We start from the raw sequence: 22,615 nt of genomic DNA, 5'->3' as shown, positions 1-22,615 counted from the left end.
ACTTCCTGATTCTTGTGTGTATCAAATGGTAAATTCTATGCAAATATGTCTCCCCACACAAAAAAAAAAAAAAAAAGATTAAGGGAAGAAGAATGCAGGCCAAGTGGTCCTGCGGGATAGGGAACCCTTGTTAGCAGGGTCTGTTTTACACTGTTCTTGCAAATAATTGAACAACTTTCCAGGCTACTGTATGCTTATGAAATCTTGCTTGATATTTTTAATATTGGCTTGACACTGTTTTGCTTTACATGCTTGATGCTGCTTTCAAATGTCAAGGTTTGTTGACATTAGTTACCGGATTCATGGGCTGCTTGTGATATATGACAGCAAGTATTTAGATAAGAAATGTTAATGGTTTGTTTATGAGTAAGTCTTATTTTTGCATTTTAATTTTTTGTCTGGGTTTGTAGATGTTTTGGCCTTCTCCTTAGCCGTGGGAAAGATGTTCGGAGTGGGGACATGCACCTTTTAGATTTGGTAAGGATCTTTTATTAACAAAATTCAGTAATAATTTTGATTATGGTTGTGCGTGATCTCAGGATAGACAGAAAAGATTTACACTTGTTGATGCTGTAGCTGATGCTATTGAGGATGAGGCTCTGGGCAACTGGTTTGAATCCCTGCCTCTGCGACAGAGTTAGGATATGACCTGATGCTTGGTCAGGGGAGTTGCCCAATTTTGCAGTCAGTTAAGCGCCTGAAATAAGAAATGTGGAACCTTATTTTTAGAAGTGCTGAATATTAGAGCTGTGCTTTGAACATTTTATATCATATTTATCACTGTAAAAAATTGAGGCCTAAGCGGTTTCAATTATAACACTGAGAATTAGTGGGCACTTTATTTTTATGACTCATTTTTCCATCTATAACATGATGATAGAGATCATCTGATTTCACAAGTATGTTGTGAAAACAAACTTGTCAGTATTTATGAAGTACATGCTTGTTACAGTAGTGAGTACCCAAAAAGGTTCAATACTACATGAATAGTTTTGCTTTTTACCAGGCTTTGGATTGCCCAGAAAATAAGGTTGATGGGAAGACAGACACGCTGAACACTAAAGATAAAATATTGACTTGGTTCTTAATAGCTGAATAACGTGTTTTGTATGCTGAATAAAGCTGGATCTCAAGATGTTTTAGAGTAAAATTTATTTTATAAAATAGCTACTTAGGATAAAATAAACCACATCTGGTGTATTAAAACATCATAGTGAAGTAGAAGGTATGTTAATGTGAAACATCTGCCAAGCTTACAAGTTCAGCAGTTTGTAAGAGTATGTTCTGATTTAATTTGTTTTCTTGTATGAGAGGCAATGAGCTACATCCCCTAAGTTTGTGATTAAAGCCTTGTATGTTTAAATGCTTTACCACTCAGGCAGCTGTCATTCAGAGACTGAATGATGCAAAATGAGGCCAAAATGACTGTATTGCCTTGGATTTTCCAGAACGACTTAAAAGAAGCTTGAAAAGGTGTTTCTTTTTTGGGTTTACTTTTCCTGGTTGTTTTTGTGTTGGTTTGTTTGTTTATGTATTTTACTATATTTTCCCCAAACAGCAACAAAAAAAGCAATGCCTTTGCAGCTTGGATTGCTGTCTTTCCAAGTACTTGGCTGTGATCTCACCTACACCTGTGTGAGCTGAAAGTTGCTGTCAAATGGCCACCTCTAAAATGAGCTATTGGTCTTCGGGTCTCACTAGACAGATGTTCATACCATATACATATATAGCAATTAGTATTAATTGGCCTTTTTGTATTATCAGCAAGGAGACCAAATATTGCATGGGAACTCTGTTCTTCAGAGGTGATTTCTGTTACAGGACTGTGTCACACGGACTTTGGATGCTTACCCTTCTCTTGCCAGTGCAGTAGCTGTTTTTGCGGCTGACACTTCATGATATAGAGATTTATTTAATTTAAATAAAAATGCAGACACTTACCTTGTTTCCAGGAGTCTATGGGTAAAAGTTCTGATGGGAAATCATATGTGATCACTGGGAGCTGGAATCAAAAATCTCCACACTTCCAATTTGTAAATGAAGAAACACCAAAAGGTATGAAAATTTTGCCAGATGTTATAACTAGCCAGGGCAAATGACTTACATCATCAGGGCATCATATCAATTATCTTTTGTTTAAGCAAAACAAAAAAGACAAAACACTTTCCTCATAGTATGGGATATATTCTCAGAAAGTAGGATGCCAGATGTAACATAAAAATCTAATCCAAATAGAAGGCTAGAAGAAATTACTGTGTTCAGTAATATGACCTTGTAAGAATAACTGTATCCCAGTAGGAGGCTGTATAGGTGTGGGGACAGGATGCAGATGCTTTGCGCACCATTAGAGCTTCCTAAGGATCCCATTGAGAATTGCATTAAATGACTATTGCAGATTTCTTCTTTTTAGTTTCTGTGGGCAGTTCAGATTTTTTTGAATCCAAGTTCTTAATTAAAAAAGAAAAAGGATTCCTGTACCTATGAAAATGAAAATAAAAGACTCCCAACTGTAATCTGAAAATAGCTGCTGCTGCATTACTTGCTTGAGTCCTGAAAAAGATCTGTCATTACTTCTAAGATGTCAGCTGAAATATCTTTTCCATCTATTGTCACAGTTGCATGCCAAAGGTTGGGGAAGTTAATGGGATTTGACTGGGCAAAGTCATAAAAGTCAGCTGCTGGGTACAGCTGGGTACAATCTGCTGCTAGATTGAATGCCATCCTACCTAAAGGACACAATTAATCATTTAGTACCAGAAGAGATGTCATAGGTCACTGTGTCCAGCATCATATTGGATAGTCAATTTGCTGAATCTCACAGCTGAGATGGTCTTAAATGCTACCTTTAGTATGGTGGGACTTAAGTGTTGTCTAGGTAACTTCTAAAACCAAAAAAAAATCTAACATGTAATTAGGCTAGATGGCAAGTGATCTGCACTGTGGTGTTAAGTATTCAGATCTTTATAATATTTAATACAATTTTTTATACATTTAACTGAGATTTGAAAAAGCATAATTTTTATTCACTTACCAAGATTGTTTTCTTGGCTTGGAGACTTAAGTTTCCTTACTCTCTAGTGAATAGCACATAGTCGTCTTATTTTCCTCTTTTGAAACTTCTAGGTTTTTGAGGTGTTAAGTTAGGGGAAAAAAATTGAATTCTGAAAAAAAAAGTTTCTTTTGTGTAACTAGGAAAGAATTTATGGAATATTTTGTTTGAAATATTTCTTTTCATACTATTGCTTTGTTTTTTCTCTCTAGATAAAGTATTGTTCATGACTACCGCTGTGGATTTGGTGATAACTGAGGTTCAGGAACCTGTTCGATTCATTCTGGAGACTAAAGTCAGAGTTTGTTCACCGAATGAGAGATTGTTCTGGCCCTTCAGCAAACGTAGCTCTACTGAAAATTTTTTCCTAAAGTTGAAACAGGTAACACTTTAATAAATAAATAAATACATGAAATCTACAGTTAATTTGGGATTTGGCAAGGTTGTTTTTCAAATATAACTGTGGTATGGTCAGTTATATTGTTTCGAGAGAGGTAGGTTTATGGTATAATGCTGAATAAATACAAATGCATTTGAGGTAAATGAACTGTAGTCATTAGTGCCTGTTGGCAGGTCAGAATTTCACTATGGTTGTTTCCCCCTATCATTGGTAAAACCTTTAGTAATATAACGTTCATATTTCAACATCTTGCTCCTGAATCAAAGAGGTACAATAAATGCTTTTCAGTTTTAGAAAAGCTATCCTTCATTAAGCTCATTGTTGCTGGCTATCTAAAGGTTCCCATAAAAAGCTGGATGTCCTAATTTCAAAGCAAATTTTGACAGTTTTGATGAGGCTGCTAAGTTACATAGAGGCTTATGGATTTTTCCAGCCAAACCACAGAAATAAAAGGAACAGAGGATTTATCTGCAAACCAGGGCTATGCTGAGAGTTATTTGCAAAAGGGTATAGTAGGTTGAGTATCTAAAATTAAGGGTTAAGAGAAAAAAAGGTTTTAATGTAATCCTGATTACGTAGTATCTGATATGTGACTAAATTGATTTTATCATACAAAACCAAAATTTTATTTTTTTTAGATGAACAAACATCCACCTGAAATTAGAAAAAAATTATTTTTTATGAAAGTCTGTTTCCCCCCTTGTACATGGTTGGAAGCAGAGTTTTCACACATATACCAAGTTTCCCCTGGGGAAAAAAAATCCAAGCAAACACAAAAAACCCCTAGAACTTGTTAAAAACTTTTACTGTTTTTTCCAACTTAGTTTTTTACCCTATCTACTAAAAAGGAAAAGATTATTTCTGTCCAGGATATTAATAATAACAGTACAAGGCAATAACTTGGTCTCAAAATAAGGCTGGAAAGTTGAAGGTCCAAGTCGCTAAAGAGATGATGTACCTGCAGTAGCTGCCATTCTCCTGCTTTAGAAATTATTGTTCTGAAATGAAAGTCCTGTTTAAAGAAATGGAAATATATGGAAGCAAATAATAATGTGGATGTATGCGCTCTCTCAAGGTTTAATAGTTCTGGGCACAGCCCAAAAAAGCAAGGTTGGAGTCCTGATTTCTTGATGTGTTCTTTTTTAGAGAGGTTTTGAATAAAATAAGAGGCTTTTCTTGGTTCTTTTTGCACTTGTCTTAAAATGCTAGAAAATAATGGCATCTTGGTAGTAACAAAGATGAGGCTCACTAAGTATTCTTTTTTATGTATGTCCTATTTTTTATATAAAGTATGAATAAACATTTTGGAAAGTTTCCTTCAAAATGTAAGGTGGAAAAATTCTTCATGGATGAGATCAGTCATTTTATTTAGGATATTTTTGATGTGGAGCATGGAGGTTTTGAACAGTTAAGGCTGTTGGGCTATAAATATTCTGCACTCTCCAAAAGGTGCCTTTTCTGTTTGGCGGTTTAAAGGAAGCTTATCTTACTTAGCTAATTCTGTATCTTTTGTCTTTCCAAATTCACAGGCATTGTGACTTAGCTAATTCTCTTTTTTCCACAGGCACTGTCAAGTTATCCAACTTCCAGTTTACTAATGGAAGATTATCAAAATTCATAGTGCAAGCAACAAATATAGAATGCACTGCCTGATAAGCCTGGAAGGGAAACCTGTTTCTATGGAGTCATGATTAGCCTATTAAAAATACAGCTGTGTAGAATTGGCTTATCTTACTTTGGCAGTGTTTCTTTATTCGGAAATGGTGAAAGCAGAGGGATTTTATTTGCTCAGATTACATTTAGTGATTTAGTCATTTTTAGTTTTGATGCATTTCTCTTCATGTTTAATACTCCAAAGGATAAAACTGAGCACTGGGAGCTTAGTGTAGAGTATAATTATAAATCTTATTTCCCTCTTTTCTTCACCTTCCCTTTTCTACTCTCTATTTTTATTCACTTATGGAAAAAAAAGTTCTAAATCCTTAGACTGTATTAAAATTTTAGAACCATTTCACAAAGAAAAATCTTCATCTGAAGGAAAAGAAGGTACCAAAGCATTGAAAATAAAGGAGAAAACAGGGCCACATAATAGACTTTGGGGCTCAATCATTTGTGTTCCTGCAGCAATATGTACACAGATACGTGACTTGGAAGCATTGCTAAAGACAACTGCCCTGGTGGGGAAAAAAATATGTACAATTTGAATTAAAACTCTCCTTTTGCCACCATCAGTATCCCCAGAAAATCAGAGAGAAATTAAACATAATTTTAAAGATGTTGCTTTTAATTTTCTGCTATCTTTAAATAAAGGCAGAGTTGCTTCATTTTAAGGAACATTCCTCTCTTAGACCATTTGTTGGAGAGATGCACTTAGAGCTTTAAAAATCTATACGTTTGTGTCCAGTCCATATAGGGTTGAAAAGATGAGCTACCTATGCATGGCAGACCTGAACACCACTTCTGCTCTATCTGTAACAGATATTCAAGCCTTTTGAGTGCAGTATGCTCACGGCTTGTTCTAGGGCATTAGGGACAGAAACACTTGCAGGCCTGTATGGTGCATTAAGTGTCCTGCAAGGACTGAACATTCCTCACTGTAGAATGTGATGAAAATTGTTTCTCAGCTGTCCTGTTCCAAAAAGAGAAGGTAGAGCCTGACAAAGTAATCTGGGTATTTGTATAGCTTTTCTCAGTAAAATGAAACTTCTTGTTTCCTAGATAAAGCAAAAGGACAGAAAGAATAACTCGGACACATTATATGAAGTTGTGTGCCTAGAAAGTGAATCGGAAAGGGAGAGAAGAAAAACTACAGCAAGCCCCTCTCTTCGCCTGCCCCAGTCTGGGTCACAGGGTTCGATGATTCCTTCTCCTCCAGAGGATGATGAAGAGGAAGGTAAGAAGTGGATTGTGTGCCTTGAAAGAAAGGGCAGTCGGTAAATATCATAGTTATGAACATGTCGAATCCTTTCCAGTCAGAATCTGGCCTACTGATTATCTTTTTCCTTGCTTTAATGCTGTGAGTATTCGATAACCAGAACTCCTGCATTCCTGGATCAGCCTCTCCCCTGCCTTGACACTTCTGTGTCTATGCTTTTCTCAGCCCAGGCCTCATGAAGCCTCCAGTGTGATATATTTGGAACAATGTGAAAAGAGGCTGCTAAAAATTTGGGATTATCATGTAGCTTCTGCCCCTCCCCAAGCAGCTGTGAACAGATTTGAGAGTAAAAATGAGAAGCCGATACTATTTGGAAATAAAAGCAAGCAGCTTGTTTTAGTGAAGAGGCGAGTATAGACATCTGTAATACATAACACTCTACCAGGACCTGCCCAGCTTGAAACTCAATGCATTTTCAAAATCTTTTTTCTGCTTTTTAAAAATTCTCTTAAACCAAAATATGGACTAGTTCTGAGTATATAAACATCTGGCCTTACAGCTCTGAGCTGAAATGTAGATTACTTGAGTTTCTGCTTTTTCACTTTTTCTGCTGGCCTTCTATGTGGCCTTGGGTGAATTGTTTCACTTCTGTGCTTTAATTTCCCTTTTGGGGATGGGGGGGGAGAGGGAGAGGAAGGTTGGTTTGAAAATTAACTCCTTTGCAAAGTGTTATTCACTAGCAATCTGTAACTATGCTAAACCACAATGGTATTGTTTTCTAGACCAGGAACATACATATATTTTGTTTACAGTTGATATGATGTTAAGCATTGCAAGAGTTTGCTGACAAGTTCAGGTGTCAGTTGAGAAGGCATAGATTTAATGAAAAAAAAAATATTTCCTCAATAATGCAAAAGAAATGTTGACTACTGTATCAATGAAATGTAGTTTTTGTATATGATACTTGCTGTGAGCATTTACAAGTATCTGGGAGTACATCAGTTTGTATTCCTTTCAAAAAGAGGTACTGTCATTATGCTAATCCTCCCCCTCCACCACATTTTTTAATGTGTTTCATTAAAAAAACTGTTTAATTTAAGCCAAGGAAGTAATCAGAAAGCACTAGCTTTCAAAGTAAAAGTACAGAACAGTTAAAATAAAGTACCTTGTGGACTTTTCATGGATCTGCTACAACATGACAAGTCCGTAGCTGCTCAGTGGAACAATGTTTATTTATTGTAGCTGTTCCCATATGGAAAGTTGTGCAATTTGAGAATTTTTCTAGTCCTCCAAAAGTCTGGGATAGAATAACAGAATTACTTAGGTGAGAAGGGATCTCTGGAGGTCTCTAATCACGCCTTCTGCTCAGCGGGAATCCAGCCAAATTGTTCAAGGTCTTGTCCTGTTGTGTTTTGACCATCTCCAAGGATGAAGTTTCCACAACCTCTCTGGGCCCTTGTATCACTTTGGCCACCCTCATTGTAAAATTTTTTCCTGATTTTTAATCAGAATGTTGCATGTTAATGGTTGTCTTCTGTCTCGTCACATCACTGCGCGCCTCTGAGAAGAGTCTAATTCTGCCTTCTCTGTGTCGAGTGCACAAGCACTGCATCCACAAATGGGGAGTAGTTCTTGCCACGCGCTGATACAGTTAGGAGAGCAATGTTTAAATCTATAGAGGTAGAGTAATGGCTGTTATCTCCTAGCGTCTCCTCTGTTCTGTTGGCAGACAACGATGAACCACTCTTAAGTGGTTCTGGAGATGTTTCCAAAGAGTGTGCAGAAAAAATTCTTGAGACGTGGGGAGAGCTGCTGTCCAAATGGTAAGTGGCAAAATCACATTCGGAAAATTACAATTCTGAATAGTCTCAGTCTGTTTGCTCCTTCTGCTCGGAGTTTTTGTTATTTCCAGAACCCAGTTGAGATGAGATTAGTATGGATTTAGTCCTCTTTCATCTCCACAACACCCCTTATTCTCTGACTTTGTGTTTTCTAACTTCTTCAGAGGGTGTTTTAAATATTTTCATTTTTGAGTGCATGCTTACATACTGTATAGAAATTCACTTGTGCCATGTCTTTAGGTGGTTATCTCTTAAAAAGAGTATTTTACTTATCTATGAATTTCACTGGGATTTTGTTAAAGAAAAACTTAAACTAAGTAGTATAAAGAAAATGCAGCACTTCCCTTGTCTTTATTTTGCACAGATCACTTCCATTCCTGTTTGTAATTCCAATGTAGTTCGCAGCCGATTTTTCCTGCAGCTGTCGTATGTTAGTAACTGTAGCTTAAGAACATGGGAGAGTTGTACTTGGATAGCAAAGATGCTTTTCCTCCCTTATCTAAAGGAAGATTGCTCCAGAGCCTGCCAAGAAGGAAGTACATGAGCTCTTCTGTTTTTTTCCTAGAAAATGCCAATTTACAAGAAGAGTGTTTCTTGACAGTCAAGTTGCTAATGCAACACCTGTCCTCCTTTACTTCAAGATGAATAAAAGATCCTTCATGAGCCTCAGCAGTTCTAAGAAAGTGATGCTGATTATTGCAAAATTCAGTTGGGTGGGGTTTTTTTCCCCTTTTTTCACAAGGCAGGACGACAGGCACAACATCAGATTGAGCTCAAATATGCTACGTTTTGACTCTGGTTTTAGTTATTGCCTTCTGCTTCTTCATGTTACTGAGGAGCAGGGCAAGGGATGTACAGCAAATCAAAGGCCTGAATAGAATATTAGATCTAAGGAGTAGGGCAGCAGAGGTTAGAATAAGTCATGCACTTCAGATGAGGAAAAGTATGGATGTGACCACTTAGCCATGATTCTCTTTAATTAAAGGTTATAACAATTTAGCATTATTTTTTATTTTCTGCAACTACTTAGTACTTATTTGGCTAAGTACTTTTACCTCCAGTTTGGTTTTGCATTATTATATTGCAATAATTTCGTAGGAAAGCGGACATCAGAAATGGACACATTCGTAAGAAGGGGAAGGCTGTGGTAAAATGGGATCTGATCCCTTTTCCCTCCCTCTCCTAGACTTGTAGAAACATCTTTAACAGATGAGCTCTGTGCATCTGGTGCTGTGAGAAAGTTTCTTTCAACTTGAAATTTTTTTTGTAATCCTTCCAAGGGCTCAAGGATAATTAAGCCACCTGACTCCCATTGAAAATGTTTTGGCAGCTCTAAGAGGATATGAAGTGCTTCTGTGCTAGCGCTGGCAACAACTTCAATATGTGTTAAAGGGCTTTCCTTATTAACTAAAACTGAGTATTTGGAAGTGATGATCCTTGAGCTTTTAACGTAAGAGGATTGAAAAATCATAAAAATCAGAGTTCAGGTAGTTTCATGCTACTTTTTTTGAATACTGTAATTCGATTTGTATAGCAATTAAATATGCATTGGTATTTTGTGATTTCTGAATAATATTTGGCTCGTATTTCGTAACTGCCGCGTCACACAACTTTCGCATTTCAAAATAGTTTGGAAGTATCTAGTAGTGTGTGGCTTTTAGTCTACAGCTGTACAGTTCATGGCTGTATCCATTGGAATTACTACGGTTCTTGTTCTGATCTGGGGTTAAGGCACAGCAGTTTTATAGGCCTTTACAAAGAATTTCAATATTTTGTAGAGAAGTAGTATTTTGTATGTATTTATTTATTATAAAGGTGTAATAAATGCTCTATAAATATGATATATAAGTCTATAGAGATGAATGTATATAGATATAAATGTAACTATTCTATATTATTTTTATTATAGTTGATTTTGTTTAGAGACAGCAAAATGAAGGGGGACATTATGCTGCTAGGTTCTGTGCAATATATACTGATTTAAATGTCTGGCATTGCTAGTCTCCAGATGACTGTGTTGAAACACTGTAGACTGGAGAAAGTCCCAGTCTGTGTAAAATTATCATCCACATATCTGTTAGACTGTTAACAAACATTGAATACCAGTTAATTGTTAAGAAGATAATGTGATCAATATGACATAAGTTCCTGGTTTTTGCCTGGCTCTATCAGTCCTCTTAATCATTTTACCTAGAAGTTTGTTTTCTAGTAACTGCAGAAAAAATGTAATTTCTTTGATTTAAGGCCTCTGTCTTTTGGGGATTTTATGTATAAGCCACGAATGGACTGTTCAGCTTAACTCTCTGTAACTGCATAAATTATGTGTAGGTTTAGTTTTTACAACTTACAGTGCTGTAATTTATGAGCTGTCACCAGTCTCACTTGAAAAAACTGTTTAGCTGGGACTAGCTTGTACAGTAGAAGCTGCTTAAATGCATGGATGCAGTTAGATAACCATGTGAGATTTGTTTTTTAATAGCTGTTTGCCTGCCCCTCCCTCACCTGGAAGGTTACCTGCCTGCTCAGGTGTAGGAAGTCTAGAGAGCAGTATATGCTTCTGCAAACTAATTCTTGTTTTGGTGTAGTTTGAGCTTGGAATCTTACACGGTGTGGTATCTGTTCTCTTGTTCTAGTTTTTGCTGGAGTGTTTTGGTTCACTGAGTGTTTTATAACATATGCTTATATTATATTTAAATTTAATGGGAATCAAGGAAATAGTTTGGAAAGTGCTTCTCCAAATCTGTTTCTTTCATAACTTGAATTTCACTTACTCTGGCAACATACGAACTGTCTTGAAACTCCTGTCATTTGACATGTTTGATGTTACACATCAGTTTTTGCTGTGTAGTCATTTATTTGTATTTGGAGAATAGTAACAATGCCTTCACCTACACTTAGGCACCTCAATTTGAGTGTGAGGCCAAAGACGTTGTCGGCGTTGGTGAGAAGTGGTGTCCCTGAAGCTCTGAGAGGAGAGGTGTGGCAGCTGCTGGCAGGGTGTCATAATAATGATCACCTGGTGGAGAAGTACCGAATTCTCATCACAAAGGTAGAATGCTTTTTTCCATCTTTCCCCCCCCGCCCCCATCTTAAGGAATGGAAATACAGAGACTTCCAAGGGTGTACCCTCTTGCTTAACAGTTCTTGAGTGTATCTGAATATAGTGTATCAATTAGTGAGCATAATTCTATCCACCCTCCAACAAAAACCCCTAACGTGAAGTGCTTGTTGTGGCATTATATCTACTTCAAGTGGTTTCTTTTTAATAGTCCTACTTCTGTTTCACTTGGATGAGTTCTGAGTTTGTAAAAAAATTAGTATTCTATTAATTGCTTTCATAATTGACAGAGATTCAGGGAGCTCATTTCCTTTGCTTGTTTGGCTTTCCTGAATGAAAGCTAAATTCTGCTGTATTGTCTTAACATTCATGCTAAAAATCCAGCGCTAGTTGAAATCGCAGCCTTTTTTTGATAAACAAATGAGAAGACTTTGGACATTTTTGCGCTAGACAGCAGTTTTTTAACTTCTCATCTTGAATGCTGACCTCAGTAACACAGGAAAAGAAAATAAGAGTCGTATTTACAGACATCACTCGGTGTTTCTCAAAGTTCTAGAGTAACAAATGGGTGACGAAATGTTACTTCCTTATCCAGAAAACCAATGTGTTAATTTGGATTTGACTATTATCTGTATAGATACATTGCATTTTACTGCTTTCATCAAACATGCAAGTCTAGAAGGACTATATTAGAAATTATTAATGATGCAACTTTAGTACAAATATAACAGAAATTAATTATTCACCAGTTAAAAAAGCAAAGCAACTGAATCAGCCTTTGTGTATTTATGTACTAATGGTACAGATTCACAAGGAGCAAGTAAAGACCTTATTCTGAGGGCAAGAGGGCTTCTGAAATTAAACTCAGTTTCTGCTGGAATCATGCAGGAAGGATCCTACATGATTTGAATTAATCATGTTAGATTAGCTAAAAATGTTCTGCCATAAGTACTTTCCCACACTTACTGAATATAGAAGAAACTTCATCTGAATTCCTTAATATTGGTACATGCATTGTAGAGCTGTAACTTGGATTTTACGGTGAATAAATCATACAAATAATGTGGAGGCTGAGTGCTCTGGCAAGTTTATCACAGCTACTCCTGTTGTGTTATTTTAATTGCCTAGTGAGTAGTTGACAGTGTCACTTGTTTCTCTGTTTCAATGTTTTGGTATCAGAATGGAAAAGATGATCTCTTCGTGACACAGTCGGTGACATGTACTGCTACTATCTTTGTGAGCTGGAAAGGAATTGTGTAACATTTCATTTTTAAATCTGTGAAACCTTTCCACTGATTTGCATTTGGCAGACAAAGGAAATAACTTGGATCTAATGTGCTGGGACCATCTCCAGAAGCCAAGTAAAAGGGTGAGTGGGCTGGTCCAGCACTGCGTTCTGCAGCAGGAGGACTGGCTATACCTGCACTGGTCACTAATTAAGGAATTAAACAATGAAAGAAAATGAGTGCTGAACGACCATTTCCAGGCTCTGCTGTAGTCATGTGAGGTCTGTAGTATACTACTAGCATGTTGCAATAACCAGCTCAAGCAAATGAAAATGAAGCCTCCCTAAATCTGGAAGTGCCATATTAGACCATTTTTGAAGCTGTTGCCTTATTGTGACTTAAATATGAAAATGGACTGTGACTGTTTCTGTAGAGTGGACAAAGATCAGTGCTTTGAGAGCAAAACTATCTAGTTGGTTCACAGTGGAACTGTGATTTCTTCAATTTGCAGTCAGTCGAAGAAGTGTAAGGTTTAAAAAAAGGTTATCAGTGGCTGCGTGGAACTACTAAAGATGCAAATAGGCAAAGAATGCAAAATTGTTTGGGAGGCTGATGAGAACATGAATTCAAGACCCAGGAAGATAACATTTTCAGACGCCTTGTATATAGTATATACTAACAGTATAAAAATGCTGGACTGCGCTTTGGCTTTCATTTTTTATTTTCATGCCTTTCATAGATTATTTGACAATTTTGGAGTTTTAATGTGACTAATTCTTACTGCTCTGAAAATAGCAGCTCGGTTACAGTCAATATGCAGCAATGCACAGGAGTAAACATGTCTGGGGAAAAAAATAAAATTGTTAATTATGTGAAAGCAAGGATCTCTTCTAATATATTGCTTTACCATCCTCATAATGCTTCGCCGTGTTTTGCATGTCACTAGTAGAAATTTTTCTCTGTCAAGCATGCAGTTATTTGTATTACCATGCATTGAAAAGGGTAATCTCAGAACTGCTGTGCTGTAGTGCAGAAGCACAAGGAGTTGATGTAAAACCTTTGCTCTTCAGTGCAAGTAGGAGATGCAGTAAGCCTGTTAGAGTACTCATAATCCAGTGCCCCTTCTCTCTTAATGTTGACCTCTATTCCTGTAGCTGCATTTGATTTCTGTCAGGCTTTTCATGACCCCATGTGGCAGCACAGTCCCAAATTAATAAGGATCTGTGTTGACAGCTGCTTCAAAAGCTGCTGGGCCTCTTTCAGGGTTTTGCACGCAGGGTGTTGGTTGCAGGTGCCCCAGTATTTCTTCTGGTATTTGCTTTCCTGTTCAGTTCTGGCCCCTGGTACTTGGCGAATCTATGGTTTTTTGCTTTCTTTTGCAAATTAACTGCTGCAAGGATAGTTTCTGATTTACTGTTGATGTGTGGCTACTGCATGATTGAAAAGGAAATGTCTTACGCTGTGTTCTACCAATGAAGGTTGTGTCTAGGTCTCTTCTTGAATCTGACTTATGCATTAAAAATGGCATTGAAACCATGCCTCAGGGTGCGCTCGTTGCATTCTAGTCATCATGACAGTATTTAATAATTATTTGCTTCTTATTTCTTTCATAAACACTAGCTGGGTTTTTGTACTACAGCTTTTGTCATTGCAGTAGTGTCTAAGTTTCACCATCATGGTGCTTCCACAAATTACTTTTGAGAATTTGCACACCATCTGTGTACAATAATAAAGCTTTTAGCAACTCCAGATTGCCGGGCTCGTGGTGGGGAGTGTGGATGAAAGCCAGCCCAGTGAATTAAGGTCATGTCCCTACTGGGGACAGAAAGCAAACTCTAGGTACAGTGATCTAGACAATCCCTTTGCGAGGCATCTGTTCCTGGTAGGACTTTGGCAATCATGGTTCCGGCTGTTAATCTTCAGGCTTCCAGCCACTGAAGGGCAAGAGGAGAGTCATGGGGACTTGCTCCAAGCATTAATGGCCACCTGCAGGAAAAATACTTCATGTTTTTGACAGTCATAGGTGGATGGAAAGTGTTGTTGAGTAGAAAAATTGTAAAGCTAGCCATAGAGGTTAAAAAAAAAATAAAATCATGATACAAAGCAAAATAGACAATAGCCACTTTTCAGACAAGGTTTTTAAAAAGGATTAATAGAGCTACTGAATCCCTCAGATCAGTGGTTGTCTCTCAGTGGAGAAGTACTTCATAATACCAAAATTTTAAGAACCTGACATTTACAATATTGAGGAGAAAATAAAAGCTTTTGGATATAGGTCTGTGTGGGAAGAAATAATGTTGAAATGAAAAAGCCGTGAACTGTTGTACCAGATAAATACACTATATTAAGAAAATTACGACGTGAGAGGGACATCTTGTGGCACAAATAAAACAAAAAAAATCCAGTGGCAGGAGGAGTATCCTGGGATGTTACCCTGGGGTCACCATTTCTGGTAGAAATTCTAGGCTGGTATGAGGAGAATTTGTTCCAGGTTTTCTTATAGCAGGACTCTTGCTACCTACTTTCTCATCTTCCCACTTTTTTGTCTCCGTGAGCAGAGGGTTACACTACACAAAAGTTCTACCAAATGTAATCCTCTGTCTTGGTGCAAATGATACTAGTTTTTAATGAAGAAATAGATTAAAATGTCACTACCATTATTTGACTGAATGTGTTGCTTCATCAGTGGCAGAAAATGTAACAGTACTTTAGCTGTGGGTGGCTAACATTTATTTTCCACTTGTACGACAATCAGATTTCCATATGTTCATATAAATTAAGAAGAATGCATTTAATTTTCAGGAGTATAAGGGGCCACAATTGTGTACGATCAACTGAAATTAAACCTAACATACATCTGTGAATCATGGTTTAAGTAGTATGATGTAATCTTGCTGTCAGTGTGCCTGAACCTCTAGATCCCTTGTTTGATTAGCTTTGATCACGTGATGATAAAAGTTTAATTATCTTTTACAAGCAGTAGTTTTCCCAAGAGTTCTCATTGTAACTTTGAATAATTTTTTAAATACTTTTTAATAGTCTTAGATGAGGTTGTGTTGTGTAGAGTGGGAGAAATCTCTGCAACACAGAAATATTTTCAGTCTCTCACAGACGTCAGCCACCTGAACCACGTGTTTTAATGTCTTTTTGAAGCGTCTGTTCTCGGTAGGCTGGGGTGGCAGGTAGGTGTAATCTCCAGCCTAGTTACCTTCCAGTTGCAATTTACACCCTTTGTTGCCTGCTTTGGTCTGGCTTCTGGGGTAGAGGTGCTTGAGAGAATTAACTTGAGTTGTCGCTGGTTTGGGCTTCGGTGTATTAAGCAAGCAGGAGTAAGTTGGCATGAACTTTGAATAGAGTTGTTCCTCGCAGCTTTGGAGAAACAATAGAATGCCAGTTAATGGCAAGACCAGATCTGTCTCTTCTACAGAAATACCTATCAGCTGTATAGGAGTTAAGTTTGTACTTGGAATAAAAATCTAAACATTGAGGAGTTGGCGATTTGGTGGTGCATCTTTTGGTTTGTAATTTCAGCAACCAGATGTTGTTTTGGTCAGTCTCACCATTTCCAGTACTACCTTGTTCTTATATATCTGAGATATATTTAAAGTTCAATGTATGTTGTTCTCTTCAGGGTGTTTATAATGTGTCTATTCATGCCTAAGGATCCAGAAATACTATTTGAATCAATTGGTATGTAAATCATTCTCTGCTTTGGAAAGATAGGAGATAATTTCTCCAGCAGTAATTCAATCATAGCTTGTTTTTTGTATAACCACAATACCCTTGCCTAAATTTAATTCAAAGTTTATGTTTCCTAGCTACAGTTCTAGTACTTCAATTGCATGAGTAGAAACGCCATGAATTATAACGAAAAGTGAAGGACAATAGCAAAGGGATCTTTTTTGGGATAAAGATAGGGCGGGAAAACCAAGGGGTTTTTTTCAGGCTTTTGCACAAGACTAATTAAAAATCTACCAAGTCATGCTGTTGTCTGGCACAGATTTTTGACCAATACAAGTGTATCATAAAATGGGGGTTTTTTTTCTACTTACAGCTAAAATCCTGAGCGTTGCAGTGTGATCTGTTGCTTTGAGATCTATCCCTTTGGCTGCACTTCATTTTCCATTAGGTATCCCACAGAATAACAAACATTTAGCTTAGGTTAACCGAAACCTTGGGTTTGTCAGTGTCAGTTGAATTCAGTGGGTGGACTTACGCTCACACGGATGCCAGTCGCACACTTTCATTTTTGACAAAAGGACTTTAATTGCTGAAGAGTCTTGCTCTGGTCTCTTACTGGTTTGATCAGTTCAAAGACCAATTCCTGTAGTGATGTGCTGGTGTTGAGCTGTGGCAGTGGAGCAGTCTGGTATCCAGGTCAGAGAACGAGCTTCCACGTACCATGAGAACGTGTTTTCCAGCATGTCAAGTGAGTAAAATGCTCTTGACAAACAAGATAGGAGCATCCTGTTATGACATTTTTGCCTTGTATGCATCGAAAAGGTTTTTCTGGTTAAATACACGTGATGGTGTTAGCTGATGGTGTGAATACAAGTTTAAGTGCTGTGTTGTGAATGAATCTCATGCGTGTTTGCTCTCTGGAATGTCATCAGGTTTTCCAGTTTGTGTAGTTTGGTGTAGGTTGTCTCAGGGACTGTCAGGGATAGCGACACCTTTGTGTTTTGTGTCTGTGTATGCAGGAGTGCTTACCTACCTGGAGCAAGATCTGGAGTAATGGTAGGACACAATTCTCAGCCTTGCCCTTGGTTTCAAGTGTTGCCTAAGCAGTACACACTACACCTAGGAAAGACACGTTTATTTCAGAAGTATTTCCCCAATAGGGCTTGGATGGAAAAGCCTTAAATTATGACTAAACATTTGAATTCACGTCCTGGCTTGGACGGATGTCATTTGCCTTGCAGAGAGGTGCTGAGAGGAGGAGCAGGGGTGTGCGGTGGGTGTCTGTCTGTCGGAGCGGGGCGTGGGTGTGTGTGTCTGTCTGCAGGACCAGGGTGCGCTAGGGAAGAGCCAGCCGCCGCCGCCCGCTGTGCAGCGCGGGAGACCCGCTTGTTTTCCCGGAGGCGGCGGGGTCGCGCCGGGTGAGGCACCCACCGCCATCAGCCACTCGTGACATCGGCTTGCCCAGCGCGTTTGGAGTGGAAACCCGCATTTCCGAAGCCGCGGCCGGCGCTACCAGGCTCCTCTTCCCTGCCCCCGGCGCTGGGGCGGGCCGGGGGAGCGGCCGGGGGGCTGCGGCCCGGCTCCCCGCCGGGTCCCCGCCGGCGCCGCGCCCTCCTCCGCGCTCCTGCCCGCCTCCCTCCCCTTCCTCCCCGCCATCCCCTCCCCCCGGCTCCGCATCGCCGCGGCCGGAGCACACGCCGCCCGTGCCGGCTCTCGGCCGGGGATGCTCCCGGGCTTTTGTTCCCCTGCGGCAGGTAGGGGCCGGGGCGGCGGGGCCGGGCTGCGCCCCGGGGCGGGCGGGGGGCGGCTGGGCGGCGGCGGGGGCCGGAGCGGCGCGGTCCGGGAGAGGCGGCGAACAAAAGCGTCGTGCAAAATGGAGCCAGGAGAGAAGGGCTGGACCCCTTCCCCGCCGCGCATCCCTCCGCTTGGATGGCCGGCGGCAGGAATTTCGGGGAGGCTGCTTCGCCCGGAGCCTCCCCGCGCTGCCCTCCGGCCGGAGCCCGGCACCCCGGGCCGAGGGCGTGGGGAAGGGACGAGGGGGGAAGGAGGCGTAGCGGGAGCCTGGCAGGGAGCGGGGGCAGGCGGCGGCAGGGAAGCGCTGTAGCAGGGCGTGGGGAAGAAGGGGTGGTTGGTGATGGAGGTGGCAGGGAGCGCGGGGGGAGAGACGATTCTGTAAAACACTTTCCCCTTCTCTTCTGTCAGCCTTTGGGAGGACTCTCGTCCTGACTCGGTGAAGGTTCCTTCTCCCTCTTCCCCCAACCCCTCATCCCTCCTCGGCAAGGCAGCCCACCCAGGAGGGCTTTAATATCAGCCCTCTCCCGTGTGCGTGTGTGAAGTTGCTGACATGACTGCTGCTGGGTCCCGGTGCACCAGTAGCGTCAGGGAGCCGGATTTAAAGGGGAATTGTGCTGCAGACAATGCACAGCAGCAGCATCTGGAGCAGCCCTGGGGACTGGAGCTCCGGTTTTGACATTGCTACACACACAGCACCAGCCGCAATGACAGCAGCTGCCTGGAGTGGCTGCAGGCAGCAGGCAGGAGCATGAAGTAAAGAGATCACTGCAGTGCTCAAGATGAACTCCTCTTTGGTTGGCAACCAGAGTGGCCGGCCGTTCTGTCTCCTGGCCATTAGCTATCTGGAGACCATCAATTTTTGCCTTCTGGAAGTGGTTATTATTGTGTTCCTCATGGTGCTGATTATTTCGGGCAACATTATTGTGATATTTGTCTTTCACTGTGCACCTCTGCTGAACCATCACACCACCAGCTACTTCATCCAGACTATGGCGTATGCTGACCTCCTGGTGGGCGTGAGCTGTCTGGTGCCTTCTTTGTCTCTGCTGCACTACCCTATTGTTTTAAGTGAGTCCTTGGTTTGCCAAATCTTTGGTTATGTGGTATCAGTGCTGAAGAGCGTCTCCATGGCCTCTTTGGCGTGTATTAGTATTGACAGATACATTGCCATCACGAAACCGCTGACCTATAACACGCTTGTTACCCCATGGAGACTTCGAATCTGCATACTGATCATTTGGCTGTACTCCTGCCTGGTCTTCTTACCTTCCTTTCACTGGGGAAAGCCTGGATATCACGGGGATGTGTTTCAGTGGTGTGCCAATTCCTGGAACACCGATCCCTATTTTACCCTCTTCATTGTGGTGATGCTCTATGCCCCGGCTGCTTTCATCGTCTGCTTCACTTACTTCAACATCTTCCGCATCTGCCAGCAGCACACCAAGGAGATCAACGAGAGGCGAGTGCGCTTCAGCTCTCAGGATGGGGAGGCTGGGGAGGCACAGCCCTGCCCGGACAAGCGCTATGCCATGGTTCTGTTCCGCATCACCAGTGTCTTCTACATCCTCTGGCTGCCCTACATTATCTATTTTCTGCTGGAGAGCTCCAATGTCTATAGTAACCGCGTTGCATCCTTCTTGACCACTTGGCTTGCCATTAGCAACAGTTTCTGCAACTGTGTCATTTACAGTCTCTCCAACAGTGTGTTTCAGAAGGGGCTTAAGCGTCTCTCAGGGGCTATTTGTGCCTCTTGCGCTAGACAGAGGGTAGCTAAGGACTCCTCTACCTCTAGGAGCAAAAGATCTTCCAATGGATGTCATGTCTAAGACGCCTGTCAGCTGGACTGGGAAGTGCAGGGACAATTCTGTAAATTGCATAATAAGTTAAATATGGTTTTAAGATGTCCAGATTTGCAAAAAGGTTTCTGAGAAATGCTGCTGACATAGAAGAATCAGGAGCACATACCATTGTGATTTCACTTTAAAAAATTACTGCTGTGGAGGAGGCTGTGGAGTTTCACCTCCATATTCATTTTTAAGAATAAAGCTGTATCTTGACACTTACCTCTCCAGCTGGTGTGACTGAATGGAGTGGGTGTCTGAGAGCTTCGGCAAAATGTAGTCTTTCTTACAGCTTTACTAGGTTCTTTCGAGATTCGTGCTTCACATGTAAATGATAGATCTGAAGTGGAAATGTCACAGTATATGGTATATTACAGGGATTTTTTAATATATGCCAAAGTATATTGACACAATGTTCCAGCATCATAACAGAAGGGGCCAAACAATTTGTTTTTCAGTGCTGCCTAGACAGCACTTCTAGAACAGTAGTGAACAATGTGAACAATTTAGTGTGAACTTACTAAGTCTTATTGAGCCATGAGTGCGGCGATGTGATCTGAACAGTCGTACGCTTAAGAGGACTGATCTGACTTCCGTGCCCCATTTCTCTGGTAGGATGCATGTGTGCGATCAGAGTACAGCATTTGCATGTTCCTGTTTGTTGTGAAGTAAGAAGAAAGACTTGGATCAGACCAGATTTAGCAGTTAAATAAAATGTGTTTTGATAAGAGAAAAATATATGTAGCTTTATGATACCAGAGTTGTGGCAGCCACTCAAGGATGATGCCAACATGTGAAAATTATTCTCAAACCAGTGGAGAAATGCCACGGTTTTGTATGTGGAAATTTTCTCAAGAACAACTTTAAAAATAACATGTCCCCCTCTTTTTTTTTTTTTAATCTAAATTCTTCTGATATTTTGCATACTAGAACTTAAGGGGAAAGGAAAGAAAACAATTGTCTTCTAAACAGCTAAGGGAACTATGCTGTAAATTTAACTGTAGTATTTGAGTTATTCATAAGTGCATGGAGCTAAATCAGAGACATTTTTCTTTAGCCTTCATGGGATTAAAGATGGTTCGAATATAGCAGGAGCTAAATCCTGTTGGCAAACGCATATCTAACCAGTCCAAGTCAGTATCTGAGAAACAAAATCTCGTTGACCACAACTTTTTCAAGCTAGCTTAGAATAAATATTTTTGAGTACTATAATGCTGTTAAGAAGGCAGTATGGCCCTCAAATTGATCAGTTTTCCTAAAGAATATCCTTGTCTTTTTACTGATGTCATATTGGACAATGAAAGTGAACCACGTTCCTGTAATAATGGAATACAGTCTGCATCGTCTTAGCTCACCCTATGCCTGGTACAGGGATATCGTCCCACCACACCTCTGGTCTGAGAGCAGGTTCTGTGCTGTGACTGGCCGCGGTCCGCTTCCTTCGTTGTGCTTCTGGTTGGTGTGTTGGACTGCTGTGATCTGGGGGAATTTGGTGAGCTTGTGTGCTACAGTTGGTGCCTACTGTTAGTCATAGTTGGAATGAAAAATGATTAGGGAAAAGTAATTTGATTTTTTAGAATTGGGGTAATTCTCTTGGCCAAAGGGAAGGCTCTGTATGTTTGTTACAGATCAAGATCATCCTCTTTTTAGTACTCTGCCCTGTCCCTCCTGCAAGCACGCACGTACCCTTGTCTCCGATCTGTGGTGAGCCCTGGCCTCTCGTCTCAAGTGCTTTGCCCTGGAGGATAACCATTTGTGTCTCTGTCTTGTGTTTGCACGTGCAGCGATTGCTACAGGCCATCCTGCTTGCTGCCCACCCACACTTACTCCAGTGCAGTCTTGTGAGGCTGGCAGTTAGGAAACAGTGAAAAAAAGAGAGAATAGTAGGAGGAAGCGCTCCTGGCATGGCTTGTACTGGTCAGCACTTGTTGCTGGTAGACATGAGCTCCTCTTAGGATATGTGCGTGTGCCTGTTCCTGGGCAGGATGGGGCAGAACCACGTTCTATTGCTGCCTAGTTTGGGTGTGAGAGCCCTGTTACAAAGCACAGTTAAGTCATATCTTGGTCTGCTTTCAACGTGTTTCATTAATAATCCAAACCTCTCGAGATAAACTTCCTCCTTGGTTCATGTGAAATTTTAAGCACAAAGCTTGTCTAACCCCTGATGCCTTCACAAGGACATTTCTTGTTATCTTGTGTAATAAGTGTCTAGGGCCAGGGCTTACACTGTGATCCTTGCACAGGCAGGATGGAGGTGATTTGTTCTGCAGAGCTCTTGCAGTCTGAATTTTGGTTAGAGACACAGACAGCTGTGGGGGGAGCAGAGTGTAAGGGTGTAGTGAGTCATTTATAAATGGTATAATAAGCTCACAGCACATCAGCTGGCTAATTGTTCTCAAGTGTTTTGTAGGTATTATGGCAAAGGTGGGCTTTGGGGAACAATTTAAGGGCTTTAGTCACTAATATCAAAGCGTGTGTGTGTGGTATTTTTGGAACAGCCTCTCAGGTAAACTCCCGATAGCTTTTCTCCAACTCTTCACCCTATCTAACATTTCCAAGTCTTTGAAGTGATGCAATCTATTGCTAAAATAGCATTTGATTAAATTTAATAGAAGAAAATAATCTGCTAGGGCCAAAAAACCCTAAAAATGGCAGTTTCAGGTTTAAGTGGAAGCCGGAGAGCAAAGATTGTTGCTTTTTTTTTTTTTTTTCCCCCCCATGGCATGAATAGAGGGTTTAAATAGGAGCATTGTATGCTAGTTTTTGAGAATATGGAAAATGTAAAAAAGTGGTAAGGGGTCTAAATGATGGCATAGAGATTTAACTCGAGATGAAGCAGTTGCTACTTCG

The 22,615-nt window shown here is 40.4% G+C and overlaps 2 protein-coding genes across 10 annotated transcripts in view; both read left to right on the top strand.

Annotated features, from left to right (window-relative positions):
* Window positions 1-22,615, top strand: part of RABGAP1 (RAB GTPase activating protein 1) — a 72,453-nt gene that overhangs the window by 17,856 nt on the left and 31,982 nt on the right. For 8 of the 9 annotated variants that reach the window (XM_054848905.1, XM_054848904.1, XM_054848902.1 and 5 more), the window contains 6 exons: window positions 411-477; window positions 1,953-2,055; window positions 3,262-3,431; window positions 6,168-6,342; window positions 8,054-8,147; window positions 11,064-11,214. In XM_054848905.1, coding sequence (XP_054704880.1) covers window positions 411-477; window positions 1,953-2,055; window positions 3,262-3,431; window positions 6,168-6,342; window positions 8,054-8,147; window positions 11,064-11,214 — 760 coding nt within the window. Of the gene's footprint in view, window positions 1-410; window positions 478-1,952; window positions 2,056-3,261; window positions 3,432-6,167; window positions 6,343-8,053; window positions 8,148-11,063; window positions 11,215-12,533; window positions 12,593-22,615 lie in introns of those variants that run through there. The other variant, XM_054848913.1, reaches the window with a different exon arrangement.
* Window positions 17,452-19,750, top strand: GPR21 (G protein-coupled receptor 21). The gene is made up of 2 exons (XM_054848932.1): window positions 17,452-17,884; window positions 18,333-19,750. The coding sequence occupies exon 2, from the start codon at window positions 18,704-18,706 to the stop codon at window positions 19,748-19,750; it is 1,047 nt and encodes a 348-aa protein (XP_054704907.1). The 5' UTR covers window positions 17,452-17,884; window positions 18,333-18,703.

Source organism: Grus americana, chromosome 20 (assembly GCF_028858705.1).
Source record: "Grus americana isolate bGruAme1 chromosome 20, bGruAme1.mat, whole genome shotgun sequence".
In the NCBI taxonomy this organism is placed as follows: Eukaryota; Metazoa; Chordata; class Aves; order Gruiformes; family Gruidae; genus Grus; species Grus americana.
The sequence above is the reverse complement of the archived record's forward strand: the minus strand, read 5'-3'. Positions and strand labels throughout refer to the sequence as shown.